General features: G+C 36.6%; 1 protein-coding gene across 1 annotated transcript; it reads left to right on the top strand.

Moving 5' to 3' along the window:
• The first annotated feature begins 8,485 nt into the window (after positions 1 to 8,485).
• On the top strand, positions 8,486 to 20,824 carry LOC127617325 (uncharacterized). Its single transcript, XM_052089310.1, has 9 exons — positions 8,486 to 8,578; positions 8,861 to 8,899; positions 11,496 to 11,751; positions 12,918 to 13,063; positions 14,767 to 15,046; positions 16,224 to 16,363; positions 19,624 to 19,715; positions 19,794 to 19,890; positions 20,033 to 20,824. Exons 1-9 carry the CDS (start codon positions 8,542 to 8,544, stop codon positions 20,044 to 20,046), a joined length of 1,101 nt encoding a protein of 366 aa, XP_051945270.1. The 5' UTR covers positions 8,486 to 8,541; the 3' UTR covers positions 20,047 to 20,824.
• Positions 20,825 to 21,598: the final 774 nt, after the last annotated feature.

The following is a 21,598-nucleotide window of genomic DNA, read 5'->3' as shown; positions in this document are numbered from 1 at the left end:
GTACCTCATAACTGAACTGAGGTATTTCAAAGTTTGTGGGCCATGGCTGTGATCTAAGGGAAGTACCTGAAGATGTAGATTCAGCGGAGGAAAGTATGTCTGTGTCTGATGCTGAGGACAGCAAAAATCATCTTCCCTTGCGGAACAGTAGTGAGTGTGAGTGTGATTGTCTCATCTGGCAAGTTAATAACTTTAACTGTGCTCTTGTCTTTGATTTCTGAAGTTTCCGTTAAGTTCACAAACTCATTGTCGAAATCAATGTCTCTATACTGCAGCCTGAAATTTCCAGACAGGCCGAAGTGTCTTCCAATCTCTCCTTTAAGGTCGTCTATGGAATCGGGTATTCCATTGGGCAGAATTAATTTTGATGCGTTGTCTACTCCAAATATGACTCTCAAAGTTGCAGACATCTTGTATTCATTCTGCAAAACAAAAGAAATTTTCTTTAAGAATAATTCACTTTGTGTCTCAAAAGGCCTATATGCCTCCTTTCCCCCCCCCGATTAACATTTTTTATGATAGCCCTATGTAATAATAAAAGGTAATTAGTTTTTGTATTATGAATTTGAGCACACTTTTGCTACACAACATTATCTGATTAACCAATAAATTAGAAAAGTAAAGCCTCCACATACATTTTTTTAAACATTTTACCTGTCACATGTACAAATCTTTTTAAAGTCACCATTCGTAGGGATCCAACTTTGTAGTCAGCCAAAGGATACTGGTCAGCAAGCTCCTCCAAACCAACAGCTGCAAGCTCTCTTGTTGGATGTAACTCATAAGCTCGATAGTGCTCTCTGTACCATGAGTTAAGTTTTTTAACAATGAAAATCAAATAATCTTTTATAATGCACAGCTGAATTATTTCTGAGAATTCTGGAAGACCCCCACATGATCCATGCACAACTATCATACCTTTTTTGTAGTTTATGCTATTAACAGTGACACTTTGGGCAAGGTTTACATCAGTGATGTCAGGGTATGTCTGGGTAATTGTGTTCAATACATCCTCATTAAGGACATCAATGGGGACTTTTGAAACTTTCGCAACATCCAAGGAAAGCTTTTCATTGTCAGGACAAAGCATATTATAGGAAACCATTAACTGATGCTTTGTAGCTAATGACAGAGTTATGTTCCTGAAGTTATTTAAATGCCTAGCAACTTGCTTAAAAAAGCTGTGTTTGGCCTCGAACCGCATAGTCCATAATGACACGAGGGGACCAAAACATTTAATCATTTCTGGATAGTGTTCCAGAAAATGATGTTTAGGCAACAACTTCTGTTCAGGAAAGAGTTCCTGATAACGTTCTCGATGCTCTGAGATTTTGCACTCCAAATATGCAATCGATTCTAGACAATGAACAGGGGCAACAACCAATTCAGCAATATCCTTTAACTCCAAAATCACCTGCCAAGCAGGTTCATCACTGGGAACAAGTTTACCAATGATAAAAGGAAGTAATCGAAGAAGACACCAGTTTTCGTGGGCATTGCCACCCACTGTGCATTTCTTTTTAAAAGTTTTAGGTAGCAAATGAGGGCGGTTTGTTTTATCCCCTTCTTTGTATGGAAAAGAATGGATAAGATTATTAAGGTGTTCAAGAGTGAAGAACTTCTTAGATAAAAGCACATTAATGCACCGTGCTAGTTCTACAGGAACTATGCCCTCAAACAGATCGTGCACAATATCTGGGGGGTAACCACTTGTCACATTAAAGTGAGACAGACTGTCAGTTAAAACACAAGACGCTTTTACACCAAAGCAGCTTTCCCTTTTTCTTGAGCCGTCTTTACGTGAAGCTGATGAACTTCCTTGGTTCTACGCTCAAATACCCCTGATTTCACTTCTTTCCCTGAATGTCACAATGCTGAGCTGTACAAAACCGACAGAAATATTTTCCGAAAAACTCTCGACGAATCCAGCTAGCCCATGAGCCCCCAGATTATCCGCAACAACGCATTGTACTGTGCCCTTGATAAATGACCCAAGTTGTGGAATAAACAGCCCTTGCTGCTCCAAAGTCACTATATCATGCAATAGAGGCTCAAATATTTTTTGTAGCCATAAGCTTTAACATGATCACTTTTGCACAACAATGCTAAGTAGATTGAGGACAGGGCTGAGCTGCTACCAGGAGGCAAGTTACCTAAAATCCAGTAGACTGCACACAGTTTGTGTTTTTTGCGTGAAGTTCCCAACGGATTGCAAACCTCAAAGTCATCGATGTACAAACATAAGCAAATCCTTAAATCCTCACCTGAAAAGAAAGGGTTGTTTTTGTGGTACTCACCGTCTTGAAAAGACGCATACTGGTCTACATTTGCAGAAGAAACTGCATGATTATCAAGAAGCTTATCAACTATATCTTTACATCCAAGAAGCTGCTGTAGAGAATTCAGTAAGGGAACGTACTGAAAGGTTTTGTTGGACCTTGCCTCTAGTACATACTCAACAGGTTCCACAACCTTAAAGTTTTCCTTATAGTACTGTTTACGTTTGAAGGCTGAGGCTAATGGACCACCCTTAGCTATTGCTATTACCAAAGGATTATTGGTAGAAATGGCTAAGATGAGTTCATTAATTATTAACTGATTAACCTGAAGGTTATGCTTATTGAAAATGTAAAAAGCTGTACTGTGTGATACAGGCACTGCAGCAGAGGTAAAAATGAAATGCAACTCTTCCAGTAACTCATCAATTGTAGAGCTTGGTACATGTGACAAAGTCTCTAATTTCAGAAGGACTGATGCCAATTTTTTAATTATTGTGTCTTGCAAGTTCTCATTTTCGTCCTCAGCTTCAATCAAATTGTCACAATCTAAATCAGAAGCAATTTCATCAGTTGAATGTTTTTCAGATAGTTGATGCTCACCATTTGTATCACATCCTTTCAATAGTCCGACTTTATAGTCTTTTATAGTGCAATGTGCATGCTTCCTATTCTTATGGGATTTGAAAGTAGCATATATATTGGTTTGAAAACAACAATTTTCAAACATACAAGTTACAGTTTCATAACTCCTCAGATGGTTGTTTACATGAGAAAAGTACTCTGTACTAGATGCTATTTCACTTCCTGGACACAAAGGGCATGTCAATATTACTTGTTCTGTAGTCCTTAAATGTAAAACATCAACATGACATCGACTCAAATGAGTTTTAAGTGCATTCCATGTTTTGAATGAGCATGGGCATTCATAGTATGTGCATGGATATCTGGAGTGTCCCTGACCATAATGGCCATGGATTAATTTATAGTGTTTTAGTAATTGGTACCTTGTAGATTCACTTTCAGAACACTGTTTGCACCTCCACATTCAGAGCCTAAAAAAAAAGACATGAAAGTGTTAATGATACAGAGTCCCTTCCAAATCTATAGCAATTATATTTGAGCCACTGGCTCATCTCATGATGGGTGCAGTGTATGCCCGCCTTAATGCCTGGTTCAGATTACACGATTTTAGCCCGATTTTGGCACGATCGGTTTGACGTAGGGTGTCATGGGGATACGTAAATGACAGTGGGCGTCAGGATGCAAGATTCGATCGTTTCATCTCGTATAGTGTGTCATAGTAGGCGACAAACTAAGTCGCATCTGTGATGCTTCATGACATCATGCCAAAAAGACTAGCATGTTTAATTATTTTTCGGTCCTCCACTACGGTTCAGTCAAGAGTGAGTGAGTGTGTGCGTGCGTGAGGGACAGTGAGTGTGTGTGCGTGTGTGCGCGCAAGTGAGCGACAGTGATTGTGTGTGTGCCAGTGCGTGCGGGAGTGACAGTGAGTGTGTGTGTGCGCCAGTGCGTGCGCGAGTGACAGTGAGTGTGAGTGTGAGTGAGCGAGCGACAGTGAGTGCGTGTGCGCGCGAGTGAGCGACAGTGATTGTGTGTGTGCCAGTGCGTGCGCGAGCGACAGTGAGTGAGTGTGTGTGCGTGCGTGCGCGAGCGACAGTACTCTCTCTGTGTGTGTGGGCCAGTGTGAGAGAGTGTGTGTGCGCGCGCGTGACAGCACGCGATGACTGGTCGGAAGCAACGTGTAGTTTTGACATGTTTCTTGTCCACACACAAGATTTTATGAGTTAAAATCGTGTAATCTCCCAGGTAGCAAATAGACGTTGGCCCAACATTGCATTTCTGTCGTATATGTTGGGCCAACGTAACCAACCGATATTGACGTTGGCGCAACGTCTGTTTGCTACCTGGTCTGACACCGTGACTGTCGTAACAGACAAAAAAATCTGAACCAGGCATAACAGACAGCAGCACTAATTTAATACTATAATGGAGCTTAAAAAAAACAACAAAAACAATACTAGTTTAATGTAGCGTACTGGAGCTAATAAAACATTAAAAAAGAGCATGCTATGCCATGCGTTATGTTAGGCTAATGTTAAATGTATATCAATAAAAAAAATATACCACAATGTTTAAAGCTAAATTACAACTAAACTAAAATAACTACACATAATTCTCAATATTTCGGTAATTTAATGACCACTTTTAACACTTACTATGACAAGGATACAGGCTAATTCTGTGTAAATTAAGCTAGCAAGAAATCGTTTTAAACTATCAACAAAGTATACGGCTAAGCGCAAAAAACATTATCTGATATCACAAATGTACAATTGTAAAATATATTATTAAAAAAACGTTCTACTTACCAAATCATTTATGGATGATAACGGATTCAAAACATTTACAAAAGTTGCCCAAGAACAGGTGGAAAATGCAATCATCTCCTCGTGCATCATGTGCTGAGATTGCAAGTACTGAAAGCGCTTTGGGACAATCTTCAACTGCTAGTAGGTTTAAAATGATCTGGTTACATTGGTTTTAATCTGTGACATTTTGTAGACTTGAAATATTATACTATTAATTTAATGCAATGAAACTTGCTTATTTTTACTGTATAAACATAATACTTTTAGTAATTTTACCATAAAACTAGTATTTAAGTTAAACTACACCCATGCTTCATTTCTAAGAGTGTGGCCACGAGCCAAACTGTCACTCAACGAGCTTGTGGCGCGAATTTCAAAGTGATTGTCTCGCGACCTATCGTTAATTCCGTTAAACAGCTGACTGGAAATCCATTGTGCTTTACTGATTATAATTTGTTAGTTTTTGATACACTTTTTTATTATTTTGTGTGTATTTCGCTTTAGTAGTTGTGTAATTAACGTTAATGTGTTAGTATTAGTAATAGTCATTAAGTGTTAGGGTTGTATTTGTGTTAGTTTTGTATATTAGGAAACTATAATTGACCATCGGTCATTGACCATTACCTGTGGAAAAATTGAAGGTACGTATGTCTAATGTTTTTACAAGTCATACTATAAAATAAATGTTTGATGAAATTAAACTGACCTTCATGAGGTTTCATCTTACGATTTGTAACGCGAAAAGTGTCGCGATTTTTACTGTTTATCGTGTTTAGTTGGGAGAACCTCAACACACCCAACAGTCGCAGTAGAAGGATTACATAACCAGACATCACCCATTTAATAATATAATAAACACTAAACCTAATAATCAAATAAATGCTTATAATGCCTCTCAACCATTCTCACATAAAAACACACATAGCAGTGATGTGTCATCGATCCGCAGCAGTGAACAGATAAAGATAAAAACAATTAAAAAATGAATGCCCCTAGAAATCAATTTAAGGGGTAAATATTGCCCCTCAAAGTTAATTCCCTTAATGCACAAGTTAATTCCTGACACTGCTCTTCACTGTTATGTCCAATAAAATCAACAAAAAAGCCTTTTTATTTTTTATTAATTTTATTTATTCTGTAGTATCTATAGGATACCATAATTTTCTGTTTAATTAATGATATTTCTTTATTTATATTAATTTTGCACAATTAAGTTTTACTTCTAACAGAATATGTGGTTAAAGACAACTTTTATGATCCTAGTGAAGCTGAATAAATTAATTCAAAATATTTCACATACAATAAAAGAACATCACTGCTATGTATTGTGAAGTGACACAAAACATTTCAACAAACACCCTTCGTCAGATGCCCCTGAATTTAGACACAGCATTAGTGTATTGAATAAAAAAGGCTCATATATAAATCAGTATATTACAGTAAGTGGTATCAAACTGATCATAGATCATATTTACCCCATTGTTTTTAAACTGTCAACCACAGTGACGAGTATGATCAAGTGTCACAGGTCTTAGCATCTGCTCTATCTATAGTGTCATTTTGTGGATTTGCATAATTGTTGTATTACACAGCTTTAGATACCAGTAACTGTTTTATAATGTTATTATATTTGTCTTTTTTCAGATCATTTTCTTGGTGTGTTCTTCCATTTGCTGAAGAGTAAGTATTACTTGTGTTTTGCATCACTTATAAAATATGAACATTGAAAGATAGCAACACAATAGCTCAGATTTTAAGCACCTGAAAAATAGGTTTAACATTTTAAGTATTTCTCTTTAGCATCACACGCTTTGTTTTTGAGCCTCCTGTCTAGAAGGAGGTCAACTCTCCCTTTCAAACGGTTTTGAAAACGGCTTCATAATGCTTCGAAAAAGGCTCATTCAATCAACTAAAAGCTTTGTGAAAATTATATTTTACATGGTGGTCCATCTCGCGTCCAGGTGCTGTTGTGCTTCTTGGAACTCAAAAGTAGGATAAAAGAGTTACTTTCCTTCAGCAAATCGAAATTTATTGGGGTGAACAACACATGAAAATTAAAATCTACCTGCGGTCAACTGATTTCATTTTGGTTGAAATAGCTGTAAGAAAGACAACTCTGGGAACAGCCAAGATTATGTCATGCTTGGAGCTTGCTATATTGCCAATAAAAACTTTTTGACAAAAATAATTGTAAAGTTTTTGGCCAGCAAAGAACAATGTTTGGCACAAACCAAATCCCCAAACACCATCTTCACTGTTTCTTCTCGGAGTGTACAGTTTGCGATGTCTTTTGTTCCACTAGTAACGTCACAACATATTGAGTAATTGTCTTAGCCTCCTTCTTAAATCCTGCTTTTCAAGCAGTAGATAAGGCCAACATCATTTACATACATAAGCAAATGAACTTTAGTTACTTGCATGCCTACTCAAATTATTTGCAAGGCCAAGTGCTTAAGGAACGATAAGAACACTTTATAATCAGACGTTATTTGAAATAATAAGGGAGCAAGTGTTTTTGGAGGTAAATATACTCTTGCTGGAGCTAGAACATCTTTGTTTGAAACTCACAGCACATACAATGACGTGGTTGGCCATTTACCCATTCTCTTTGTAAAACACCAACCAGCATTGGTATTGGAGTACCAGACACAGTAAAATGCAGTCCACTTCCCGATACACTCTGAATGAGTCATTTGTGTAATCTGAACATTCAAATTACTTCAATATGTAGTAACCATGCCCTCATGAAAAACAAGTAACCCTGAGCCTGAACCACTGAACCAGCACTGCCCCTTTTTGATTTGATGGACCTGTATTTGAGTAACCATGTCCTCATGAAAAACAAGACAATTCAACTGATTTGAGTGTATTATTAAAATCAGAATATGTAGAAAATGTAATTTTCCAAATGAAATCTCTGAATCACACATTTGAAGTGATCTAGATTGGAGCCAGAAAAGATAATTATTCACACAATTAAATGTTTTGTACATCAAGTCAAGTCAAGTCAAGTGTTTTTTATTGTCATTTTATTGTCGTTCAACCAAATACAGTTATTACAGTACATAGTGAAATGAGACAACGTTCCTCCAGGACCATGGTGCAACATAAAACAACATAGGACAAACACAGAACCACATGAGACTACACAGACTAAATAACATACCTATATAAAGTGCACATGCAAATGTCTGCAAAAAGTACGGGACAGTACAATAAATTACTAAAAATGAACAGGACAGTAGGCACAGTGTACAACCAGTACACAGTAGTGCAAAAGATGACAGTTTCTAAAATGGCAAATGTAAACATAAAATACTATGAGATAGTGTTCTATGCACATAGCAGTTAGATTTACATTTATGAATTTGGCAGATGCTTTTATCCAAAGCGACTTACAGTGCCCTATTACAGGGACAACTCCCCCACCCCCAACCTGGAGTTAAGTGCCTTGCTCAAGGACACAATGGTGGTGGCTGTGGGGATCGAACCCTTGATCCCCTGAACACTTTAAAAATACTTGTGATAACTTTCGCAACTCTATATCCTGTAAATCAACTTAGCTCGGTTATTACACTTTTACTATTTAAGCATAGCAGGAATTTCAACCATCATAATTATTCAACCCCTACTTAACATTGCTGTATTTTATCTAAGGAAGGGATTAAAAACAAAATGTTTTTCATATCGGTTCTTTCTAAGCAGAGACAATATTTTGTCATAGAACAGAAGAGGAGGAGATATAAGATCATGTGACATCCTCCTTAAGACTGACTGAAATAACATGACAGTACATCTGTTTCCCAGTAAAACTTTCTTTAAAGCACCCTCAGTATAATCCAGTAAGAATCAAGAACTGGTTGTAATAGAAAATGACAGGATTCTACCGGTACATGTTACTTTTACTGGGTAAGTAATCTGATTTTTGCTTTATTCTTATATCTGGAGGCCAATTTATAATTATTAATAATAATTTAACACAAGGGAATTTATTGTGTTTTTAATGTCTCTCAGATATTTTGCACTATTCATAAATTACATTTACAACATTTTGACAATTCAGACTTTATTCATTTATTTCACTAAACAAATCAAGATGCAAGATGAGCTCTATATTTTCTTTCATTGAGTCTGTCTTTCCATCTAACTACCAAATTAACCTCGTCCTGTATTTATTATTTCTCCACAAAGGGTTTTTCTCCATGACAAAGAAAACAGATGGAGTGCAGGGTAAGATTTCACAAGCTTGCAAACATCATAGCACATAGTTTAAAGTATAGTTTACCCAAAAATAAAAATGCTGTCATCAAATAAAAAAATATTTCTTTGTACAAAAATTAAATAATGTTTCGCCCATGCTGTCCTGCCAATGGAAATATTGTTATAGACAGTGAAAAACAGTAAAAACAATGAAACGCAGAGGGAAAAAAACTATAAAAAACATCTTTGCATACACATTGCACCTGTCAGCTGTGCACCTTTGTTTGTTCACTTTGTGAAATGGTTTCAGCAAATGTCATTATTATATTTTGCAACCCAGTCAACTATGGTTATTGTAATATAATATTGAATAATAATAATAATGCTATTCAGTTATATAATTTTTTTTTTGTTGTATAAAAACAACAACAATAATAATAATATTAGTAAAATGCAGTCTGGTTAAACCCTCAAGACTTTATCATTGACAAAAGACATAAAATAAGAATTTTATTGATATTTGTTTTTTCAAAAGTTATTTTACTGTTAAAAAACATGTGTAACATGTTCAATTGAGATATGATAAACAAATAAACAACTGTTTGAAAAATCTTTAATAAATGGCAATTAAAGTTATTAGTTATTTGATTATTTTGTTCAATAATCATCAAAAGAAAATCAAAGTGAAATTATTATTTTGTTGAATTTTTTAACAAAAGTCGCATGTCTGCTTCATCCATCAGCTTGTGTAAGCCCCGAGTAGCCACAAACATTCAATAAGCTCTTACCTTAGGTTGTTTTATACAAAATGAATCTATTCCTACTTGTCTTTCAGCCGGCCTGGGTAAATAATCCAGTAATGTCTCAAATGTCCAGAAAAAAAGTTCAGCAATAAAAAAAAAGTTTCTGACTACTGATGATGAATTTCTACATACTATCTACATAAAGATGAAGCTTTTAGCTTTCAAATGACACAAAGATCACATTTGTAGTCCTTTCAGAGGCCAAAATATTCCACAAAACAGGGTGGAAGGGCGGGGCTACCATATGTCTATGGGTGGAGTCACAAAATCTGTACAATGTGATAGAGAGAAAAAATATATTTGTTCTAGTGTTTGCTGCCATCTAGTGGAATGATCTAAGACTAAATGTAGAGAGATTGAGCAAACAGAGCCTTTATTACAAGCTTTTGAAGGTTCAAATTAGAGACTTGATCGTTAAGACCATCCATGGGTTAAAGAATAGTTCATCCAAAAATTCTCTCATATTTTACTCACCCTCATGCCATCCCATTACTTTCTTTCTTCGGCTGAACACAAACAAAGATTTTTAGCAGAATATCTCAGCTCTGTATGTCCATAAAAGTCAACAAGGTCCAAAGTTTTGAAGCTCAAAAGGCAGCATAAAACAGTGATTAAATCCATGGCTTTGTTCGAAACCGTTCACTTGTTCCCTCATTCACTATTTCCTGTATAGTGAATTGCAGTGAGTGCTCTACATCAGCAAAGAGTGAATTAAATAAGTGAGGGAATTTGGATGCTGACATATGAACAAAGCGTCGGAGTGAGTGATGGAGCTGTCGCACAATCATCACTTCATCACATATGTAATTTTATATTACATGTTCATTACTTGCATAATAATAATACTTGTTATTCTTAAATAAGATGGGTTTATTACTACAATAAATCTTCATTCTGTTTGTCATTTTTACATTTACATTTATGCATTTGGCAGACGCTTTTATCCAAAGCTGACTTACAGAGCCCTTATTACAGGGACAATCCCCCGAGCAACCTGGAGTTAAGTGTCTTGCTCAAGGACACAATGGTGGTGGCTGTGGGGATCAAACCAGTGACCTTCTGATTAACAGCCCTGTGCTTTAGCCACATGTTCATGGTTTAATTAAAACTACACATGTTTAAGAAAATACATAGTGTATATTATTGTATTTATTTATTGTGCTTTTGTATCTTTAAACTCCGATCCAACCTGGGTTGCATTTCTGGGCGCAGAGATGAGAAAACAATGGGAACGTAGTGCCCACTTTTGACCATAAAAGAGCACTGAAGTTATCATAACCTATGTGTGAAAACGATCGTAACGATATAATCAATATTATTCACTTCACCAGTCAGTGGTTTTAATATTGTGGCTGATCAGTGTACGCTTTCTGTGACATGTGCCACAGTAGACCTTCTGTCGGTTCGGACCAGTCGGGATAGCTTTTGTTGCGCATCGATGATGCATCATCAAAAGTAACTGACTTAAAAGAATGATCACAAATCAGACATCACTATGGCTTGTTTTACTCTATGCAAGCTCTACACAAAAGCAAAACATCTGATTATATGTTTTAGAGCAGAGTATAACAAGAAATAAAGATATTTAATAAAGAAATTACCTTGACGTTTCATATTTGTTTGAATTTCAGACTTGAACAGGCCTTAAAAAACACAATTCTAAATTCCCCTGATAATTCCAGGTTTACCATGAATGTGAGAACCCTGATATGCAAACCACCTACCCCAGCTAAATTCAGAAGTTTGTTTAAAATACCTGTAAGAATGAAAGCACAGTAAATATGTCAGTGAGCTGTGAGTTTTTTTCTGGCCTTCTATTCCAGTGAATGCAGCACGTTCGGGCATAACCAGCCAGTCATCGACAAATGGCAACTGGCTTTCCCAGAATGCTATTGATGGTGTGAGCACAAGATGTACCCATACTATTTCACAGGCCAACCCATGGTGGAGAGTGGATCTGCAGAAGACGCTCAGTGTAGACAGAGTGGTCATCACTAACAGACGAGATTGCTGTTCAGAGAGGATAAATGGGGCAGAGATTCGAGTTGGACACATTGCTGACATTTACAGGAACCCTTTGTGAGTTTCTCTGATATGTTTTGTTAACATGTTTATTAAAATTGACTTCAATTCTGAAACCTTAAACCTCACACTCTTTCTCCAAAACCCAAAGACATTTCATCAAACCCAAGGTTAGCAAACTTGAAAACACAACTAGGCTATGTTCACACAGGCAGAAAAAATACCCGCCTATCCGACACAAATCCATTTAGGTTTTTATAGTCTGAACAGGACAAAAACACTTGACATCCAATTTTCACAAGTCCAGTCTAGACCACATTCGAAGGTGGGTTGAAACCTGATTCACATGTTCACCAAAAACGAGAAATGAAAAGACAATTTCAAAATAATTAGGACATGATATCCTTAAAACACAGTGTTACTCAAAGGTTTTGAATTTCATGTTGATGTTCTTTTATTCAGCTTAAATATTTATAGCCGATATATTACTTACTTTGAGGAAGACAAACACTTAATTATATTTTAATATGATTGTTTAAGCATTTTATTCACTGCACAATGCACATTAATGCTTGTATTGCACTACATGTATCATTTTAAGAGATGAAACTTGTGAAATGGCTGATATGAGTCCAAATGAAGACACTATATGTGTATATTACAATCTACAGCCTAAGCAGACCATGCAAGTGAACCATCATACTACAATAGTAGGTCTATCCACTGCAAACAACAATAAGACAAGGATTTAATAAAAATGAAATACTTTATTGAACTTGAAAATAATATGCTGTCATAATACATTTGTAATTGTTTATTTGGAAGGAAAGTTACAACAGAGAGATGTTTACATGCTAAACAAATTAATAAACATTACTGTGCTATGAAATCGGTACATTATACTCAACTTGAGATGAGCCCACATTAATGAGAAACTTGTACTTTCAGTTCTGTATAGTGGCTTTTAGATCCTTTCAAAGAGGCTATGTGCCAATAGGAAAACATGGCAAGTGTCCGTACACTGCTTTATTGCTCCAAAAACACTTTATTGGCTTACATTTGCTTGAAATATTTAGACTATTAGGTTTTCAGTCAGGCAAAAAAGCTGAAAAAAGCTTGAAAACACATCAATTATTTTCTCTTTATTAAATATGTATAGAATTGGTTTATTCAGAAAGCAACTGAATTTCATTATGAGTTAATTATTCTCTTTGTGTCTATAGATGTTCTGTAATTCCCAGTATTCCTGCTGGGGCATCATACACCTACTCATGTGGTGGGATGTTGGGACGTTATGTGTATGTGGTTATTCCTTCAGCTTCAGCAATATTGACTCTCTGTGAGGTGGAAGTCTATGGGGATTTGTCAGGTAACACTACAATTCAGGATAATGTTTAGTACTACAAAAGAGCTCACTTAACAACCATTACTTTGATCTACAATAACGCTCTGTTCATTGCAAATATTAAGTGAAAGAAGTCTCGTCCTTATTTGAACTCTTATTGATCATTGTATGTTTAAAGAAATAATACTGAAATAGAGTTTCAGTGGCAGGTGAGAAATAGTTATGAACATTCAATTTCCCCAATTAATTTGCCTTTGGCAAATGCAGCACACATATTTTCCTAGATTGTTTAACTATTGTCATTCATTAATTAATGTTTTTACTACTTTAATCAATACAATGATCTATAATGTACATACTAATTTAATGATGAGCATTAGACCAAATTAACGTCTATGTTAATTATCTTGATGATCTATGAGTAATCATCTTAAACAACCAACTTTCTATCAATCCACCATCTTTTACACATATAATTGAGGAAATCCATTTGTTTATCTTTAAATGTTGATCTGTGAATTTTATTTATCTGTTCACGGAGTAGGTGTGAAGGTTTTTATTTTCTGAAATTGTATCTTACCTATTAACCAATCGCACAACTCTTGTTCTGTCTGTGATGACGGTCCTTGTATTTCACACACATTTAGGCTGGCCTGCCTATGATCCATCCATGGTTTAATCAGGCTGGATTGTGTGAGGAGCTCAAAAATCCTTGAAAGATCTGGACAAAGTCCCATTGGTGAGCTCCTCCGGCAGGCAAGGCTGCATTGGCTGGGCCATGTAGCCTGCATGCCCAGTCATCGCATGCCTAAACAGATTGTTCGGCTGGATTGATGGGGCTAAACGGGCGCAGCACAGGCTAGAGAGGAGATGGATTGATGTGGTACAGGAGGATGTGGAGTTGATTGGACTGGTACCAATGGTGTCAAGATTGGCCTCTGTGGAGGAGGCTCATGAAGGATGCTACTGGGCAGTTGGAGGCTGTCACCCTCTAACAACAATGGAGGGCATAGGAGCGACACTCACAACAATGAGTAGAGCGCAGTAGGGGGTACAGGCGGTCCATCAGCCAGTCATCTCAGTCAGTCGACCCGTGGCACAAGGGTCTGCCCCGTAACTTCCTGCCAGTGGGCTTTTGACACTTAACTTGGCCTCAAGGTGCACATAGCTTGGCACAAGCGTTGTGGTGATGTCACCGCCACTTAGCGGTGAATGGCGGTTGTTGTTGTTTTTGTTGTATTTAAAGTGGTGTTGAAGCTCAAATGTAGTTCAGGTCAGGTCTAGTAGAAACACATTTCTTCATGAATGAAAACTCTCTAAAACCAAGGAAAACCTGGAAATCTCAGGAAATGTTTAAATGGTGATTTATAGGCCTGGAAAATTGTGGAAAATCTTAAATGTAACAGACATTTTCATGTAGTTAAGTCCTATGTTTGTAGTTATATTCTGCTCTAAAATATTTCATCAGTTAGATATTGCTACATGTGATTGGTTCTAGTACAACTTTGTTGTTGGCATATTTTTAAATGATTAATTTTCAAATTCCATATGCAGTAATCACAAACGACTGGATTAGTCATGGAAATTCATTGGTAAACAGGTGTGGGGACCTGTCAAACACAATCACAGATTATAACAAGGGTTGACTGAAAGCATTTTTTACACACTTGTACTCCTTTCCTGTTTTAAATAATTTCTCAAACCTTTATGTTGACACACATTTTTAGGAAATTTTGCATTGGGAAAGAATGCAACACAGTCATCAACATGGTACACCTGGTATGCTGGACATGCCAATGATGGTAATCTAGGTCTCTTGCAGCCGTCGACAGCGTGCTCCTCTACAAATTATCATAATAACCCATGGTGGAGGGTGGATCTGCATAATGTGTACAAAGTAAACAGAGTGATCGTCACTAACAGAGCAGACTGCTGTCTAGATCAAGTAAATGGAGCTAAAATTATCATCGGAAACTCTTTGGAGAACAACGGCAACAGCAACTCCATGTAAGAATGTCTTTCAATTCTATTGGTGTCTTATCCGTAACAAAATCCTGATTACTCAAGCATTAGACCGCATACATGTAACAAAACAGTTCTCAACTGGTGGGTCAAGACTACGACCCAAAAATGGGTCGCAGGTCTGTTCTGACAGTGTCACGGACAGCAGGAAAAAACCAACAACGCTAAGTGGAAATAATAAAAAGCAGCTACCATATAATCATACATACTTAGACTTTTCAACATTTAAAAAGGAGTAAACGCTTGTAATATGTTTCATTGTTGATGTCAAAGGCCGTGTGTCAAAACAAACAGTATTTTCGTGCAAAATCAGTGTAAATACTTGATAGAAGATAGCCAAAGTGACATTACCTCCTTCTTAAAAATCATCACCACCCAACTAATTTGCACTTAAGAAACCTGAATGGAAATGCTTGATATGCACAAAAACATGCAAACTTAGCTTAAAAGGTTATGCACAAGTCAGAGATGGATTATCTAGAGTCAAAATGTGCTTTAAGTTGTTGGAAACAGTTCATTCAAAAAACGACAGAGGCGGGTAGTAACATGCTACATTTACTCTGTTACATTTACTTGAGTACATTTTTGGAGAAAATGTACTTTTAATAGTAGGTTTAATAATGGGTCATTTTTACTCTTACTCAATAAAATTTCTAATGATAAAATTTCAACTTTGAAAAAAATGTACTTTGCTCCTTTCGTTACATTACTGGCTTTAATTAAAAATATATTTTTGAATGGGACTTTTACAACAGTGGAACCGTACAGTTGCGCTCTGTCACTCAAGTCCACCCCTGCAGTCAGCTGGCACACCTCTTAAGGCCAGGGAGTGAGGTTTACACATACCGCACAGCTATCACACACCAGCTGGCTCCCATAACACTTGCGTTAGTAAGATTGACCAGGGGGATCTCAGCTCAAACCCAGTCCCGGACTCGAGCCACACCATTGTGAAAAGCACACCAAATCCATTTACCCTAATGCATTACAGGAGTACATGAACCAGTGAACTTGTGAAGCAATTTTGGAATGTCCCAGGCTACCACTTGATGTCAAATGGTAAATCTGTGTCCTGAAGGAAAACCAGTTGAGAATCACAGTTAAGTACAGAAAATGGAAGAACACATACAGTATAAGATATTTTTTCCTGATTTCTTTTTAGATGTGCTGTGATTCCTAGTATTGTAGCCGGTGAATCTGCCATCTTTGATTGTGACTATATGGAGGGTCGGTATGTGAATCTGATCAGTCCTAGAAATTCAACGGCTCTACCTCTCTGTGAGGTGGAAGTCTACGGAATAGGTAATTCTGTGTTATGTTTGTTCTTTAAGGAATAATTCACTCAAAAACTAAAATTCTGTCATTATTTATATCACCCTAATGTCACTCCAAACCCATATGACTTTCTTTCTTCTGTGGAACCCAAACGGAGATAATAGGCAGAATGTTAGCCTCAGTCACGATTGACTTTTATTATATAGAAACAAGGTGCAATATAGGTGAATGGCGACTGAGGCTTACATTCTGTCATACATTCTCATCTGTCTCTCCACATATTACAGGGAAAGAATCAGATGAATGGGTATTTTGGCACAGAGATAAAACAGCCCACCCAGCATGCCTCATCAAACTCTGCTGTTTTTTATGAACTCAACAACTTTATGTCCTGCCATTGTGATCACATGAAATAATTATATAAAGGGATAGTTCAACCCAAAATTAAAGTTTGTTTATACTCACCCATATGCCATCCCACATGTGTATAACATTCTTTCTTCTGCGGAACGCAAACAAAGATTTCTAGAAGAATATCTCAGCTTTGAAGGTCCATACAATGCAAGTCAGTGGGGTCCAAATCTTTGAAGCTAACAAAGGCAGCATAAACGTAAGCCGTGTTATGCAGTGTTGGGCAAACTACTCAAAAAATGAAACAGTACAATGAGTTAAGCTAAGATGAAAGAGAAAGTAGCAAGTTACACTACAAGCTATATGCCAAAGTTGGCATTGAGAAACACAGTATAGTATAGTGCAATACAGTATGCATGTATACAGTATGGTGCAATATGAAATGTCTGTACATGTAAAAAAACAACATGTATATTCATATTTATATATATTTATACATCCCACCTATACAAAACCATGTTAAAATATGCAAAATCACTATTTTTACATATTTATACCACTATCTGTAAAAACCCATTCCTGAACAACAAAGCTAGTTTCATTATACTATTCATCATGTCCTGTAAGTCTGTATCTAGTGGTTGTATTTCTGTATGTACTGGAAGCTTCTGTTCAGAGGCCAAATTCCTTGTCCGTGTGTGTGAGAGCACATCTGGTCAAGAACACTCCAAAATCTGATGGTATAAGATGGTAATACCATGGTACTCTGATAATCAATATAACTACCATATTTATGTTCCCTTCTGTATTTACATGGTGCTTCAAAGAACAGCATGGTACGACATGGTAGGGTGGCTGTGGCTCAGGTGGCGGATCGTCCACCAATCGCAGGGTTCTTTGTTCGATTTCTGGCCCACATGACTCCACATGCCGAAGTGTCCTTGGGCAAGACACTGAACCCCAAGTTGCTCCAAATGGCAGACTAGCACCTTGCATAGCAGCTCTGCTGCCATTGGTGTATGAATGTGTGTGTGAATGGGTGAATGAGTCGCAGTGTAAAGCGCTTTGAATACCGTTAAGGCTTAAAAAGGTGCTATATAAGTGCAGACAATTTACTCCACATGCTGAAATGTCCTTGGACCGTCATTGGCTTTGAATACCGTTAAGGTTAAAAAGGTGCTATGTAAGTGCAGACCATTTACCATTTACTACCATTGTAATTTGATATATAGTTACCATATTTCTACACCATTTTATTTACGTAGGCTACTAAGCATTTTGATACTTTTTTAGATGGAAATTGTCTTTACCTACAGTCAGTTACAAGCTGCAAACATGTTGAACTTATTAAAAACATGATAGGACACATTTGCACATTGTTTCGTTTGCATTGATTCTAGATAAATATCGCTGTTGTACGTTGTAACGTGATCAATGGAAAGGAGGAGGCGAGAACCGGCTTGACGATATAAATAATAGTTTTAATGATAAACTTAAAAGACAACATAAACACACATAAACACACACACACACACACACACACACACACACACGACGGACATGTCCGTTAACAATCTCTCTCTCCAGCACGATCCTCTGCAGTCAGTCTTTATCCCTCACGGAGGCATAATTAGCCTCATACGGACCGGGTGTGTAGGATCACAACCCGGCCCGCCCTCCGCCCTGCCACATATGTATTATATTGTGTTAGTGTGTTGTTGAGTGAATAATTGATTCAGCAGCATGAGTGAACTTTCTGAGTCATTAACAATGAATGGCAAACCAATTCAGACTGCTTTGCTATCACTCAATGTAAAGAACTGACTCAAATGAGTGCTTTTGTTCTGATTCAAAACTGGCCACAGTAAATACGGGTACATGACATGATGCAGTGGTGTAGCTTTTGTCAATGCTACGCAACTACCTAATCAAAAATATGGCTATGCTACTGAAAAGCTACTTGACTTGCCATTAAGCTAATAGCTTATGCTACTGTCCATCACTGGCGATATGAAAAGTGGTGGGTGAGAAACACCAGTTTTGACTAAAACTTAAATATTGATCTGTCCACCATTCACTTGCATTGTATTGATCTACAGAGCTGAAATATTCTTCTAAAAATCTTTGTGTTCTGCAGAAGAAAGAAGATCATACTCTGGGATGGCATGAGAGTAAGTAAATGATGAGAGAATTGCATTTTTGGTTGAATTAGTGCATTTCTTTAACAGAATATTGCGTTACAATATTACATATATTATATTATTGCAATTCTAATGTACTATATTACAACTTATCTGGCATGTATGGTGTAAAATGTCTTTATTATCAATAAGACGGCATACATTTTTAATTAACAAACATTGACAGACTTTCCCCAATAAGCCAAGAAGGTATAGCTGCAGGCTCCAAAAGGGGGGCGTGGTTACTCATAAAGGGGGTTGCGCCAACTACAAATGGGGGCGTCACTTCTACAGACGGATAAGGTTAGGGAAAGGGTTCGGTAAGGGGCTCTCTACATCTTTGCTGTCAGTTTGGAGCTCCTCCTGTTTGGAGCTCTGCAGCTAGATGACTATATATTGCCATTTCGTGATGCGATTGATATTAGCTTCTCTTTATATAGCTATTATAACATGAACAATGGTTCACAATTAAGAATAATAATAAAAAACACTTTTAAAGTGATACAATCCTACACAAAACAGTGCAAGGACATCACAAAAGAATAAAACTCATACACTTATATCATTTGAAATCATTTGTTACATTGAACACTGCCTCATTTTCATGCACTTAAGAATTAAATAGGGAGTCTACCCTGACTAATACCAGCAGGTAGATGGTGATGTCCCCATTTATGTAGTAATTGAACAAATTCAAATAATTACACTGTTACACAAACATTATATCTTTTGTGCCTTTGCATGAGTGTTTGTCAGGCCCCTGGTTAAAGCGTTCATTTGTGAGGATAGAATTTAAATCCAGCGCAAGTCTGACTGACTCTGCATTGAGAGTCGACCTCCTTACACAGGTGAGAGATAACAGCAATCTGAATGCACAATTATTCTATCAGTTGTATTCGCAGTCTTAAGAGATATGCTCATTTCAGCTGCAGTCTGCTCTGGCCACAAGGGGCATATCGGATGTGATGTTGCGTTGGTCTCAGATGCCCAAACAGGACAAGAGACAGAAACAAGATGTCAAACGTGAGTCTATTCATACAAGCAGGACCAAACATTTTAAATAACATAAATATAAAAAGGAACATAATTTAACATAATTTAAATACTTGTAAATTAAATTGAAAGTGATTTATTTTTGATGTAACAGTCTATGTTTTATTTGCAGGTAAATGTCCTTAAAGAAACTGACCGTAAAACCAAAAACACTTTTTGGGACAGCTTCAATGTGGTCTTTTATTTACATTGCTTGAACATTCTCCATTCCTAAGTTTTGATTAGAATGCAAGACTCTTTACAGCAATCCATTATTTCATTTAGCTCTGTTTCGTTCATTAGGATCTCCTTTTTCAGCCGTTTGCTTCTGTGAAAGTGACAGGGTGACATTGTTAATCATTGTTAAAAACATTTAAATGTTATTTTAGCATTACTTGTCACAAAGCTTAATTCATTACTTTTTTACATCTTACAAAATGCAATAAATGCATTTTTTTTTTGGTTTATGTAATATCACATGGCTTGTGAGGTGATTAGAGGAAAATATTAAAAGATTAAAAATGAAAAGAAAAATGCTACAAAACATTTGAAACAGTATATTGTGTTAGTATGATATACCAGCGTACCCGTGGGTCCTTAAAATGTTCTTAAATTCAGTTTTCTAAAATGTAAAGTCATAAATATCTTAAATGGTATAACAAAAGTCTTATTTATCATTTAAAGAGGTCTTACATTTGTGAATGGAGAGACAGGAATCGTGATCTGGCATAATGCGATTATTATTAAACTTCAAAACTCTAAAATTTCATTAAATAAATGTGTGCACTGCTTGCTTCAAATTGTAGACACTATTGCACATTCTTCAAGCACAAGGAGAGCTCATGATTCTTTGGCCCTGTCCCAATACCCCCACTTGCGGTTTTGGACTTGCCTACTTACCCACTTGTCTTACCTATTTCCAGTGTTTGGCCACAGTGTGCAAATAGACGTGAAGACCGCGAGTGTGTGTATGAGTTTTGATTGCACATTGGGGCACTCTTAAACTTAAGACTTTTTTTTTCATTCAATATAGGCTATGAGTTTTTAAAACTATCGGCAGATAAAAATGGCATTGCCTTTCTTTCAAAACATTATAATTGTATCCGCACAATCCAATATTGATGGACCACTAGTAACCTGTAATTCCTGTTATGCTCATAAACTGTGTTAAGGCTGATTTGAATGTATGTCACAGCCTGATTAAGTAAAATAATCTGTGATACATTATTTATTTTGAGTTTGTGTGGGTTTGTTGTGGTATGGACATGCAATTTTAATGCATTTGTTCAGGTCTGAAAAACAGGTCTTAAAATGTCTTAAATTTGAATATAAAAACTCTGTATACAGTATTCAAAAGGCTACTGTTATTTGATTAATATTTCCAAATTACCCATTTTTAAGGTATAGGCAAAGGCCTCTGGTCTGTTGAATAATAAGGATATAGTTCTATGTGAATAGTGTGACTGTGCAACACTTGTTGGAAAGTCCTTTTCTTTAAATCCTTTTGTGCTTTTTCCACTTGTAATGCTTGTGGAGATGAGATGTGAGAGACACTGGATATAATTGCAGCTCTTTTATTAAAACACATATAAACCATGAGAAACACTGGAACCGCTAGAAACAAACCATTAAATTCATAAATGAATAATAACTAACAAAGACAGAGATATGTGATTTTGGGAATGGGTTAACAAGACAC

Source organism: Xyrauchen texanus, chromosome 2, assembly GCF_025860055.1.
Source record: "Xyrauchen texanus isolate HMW12.3.18 chromosome 2, RBS_HiC_50CHRs, whole genome shotgun sequence".
Taxonomy (NCBI): domain Eukaryota; kingdom Metazoa; phylum Chordata; class Actinopteri; order Cypriniformes; family Catostomidae; genus Xyrauchen; species Xyrauchen texanus.
This window is presented reverse-complemented; position numbering and strand designations above follow the sequence as displayed.

Coding starts and splice junctions, on each gene's coding strand:
- LOC127617325 (XM_052089310.1), top strand. CDS start 8,542: ATGACAGGATTCTACCGGTACATGTTACTTTTACTGG. Junction 13,064..14,766: donor AGTCTATGGGGATTTGTCAG/GTAACACTACAA, acceptor ACACATTTTTAG/GAAATTTTGCATTGGGAAAG. Junction 19,716..19,793: donor GAGTCGACCTCCTTACACAG/GTGAGAGATAAC, acceptor TGCTCATTTCAG/CTGCAGTCTGCTCTGGCCAC.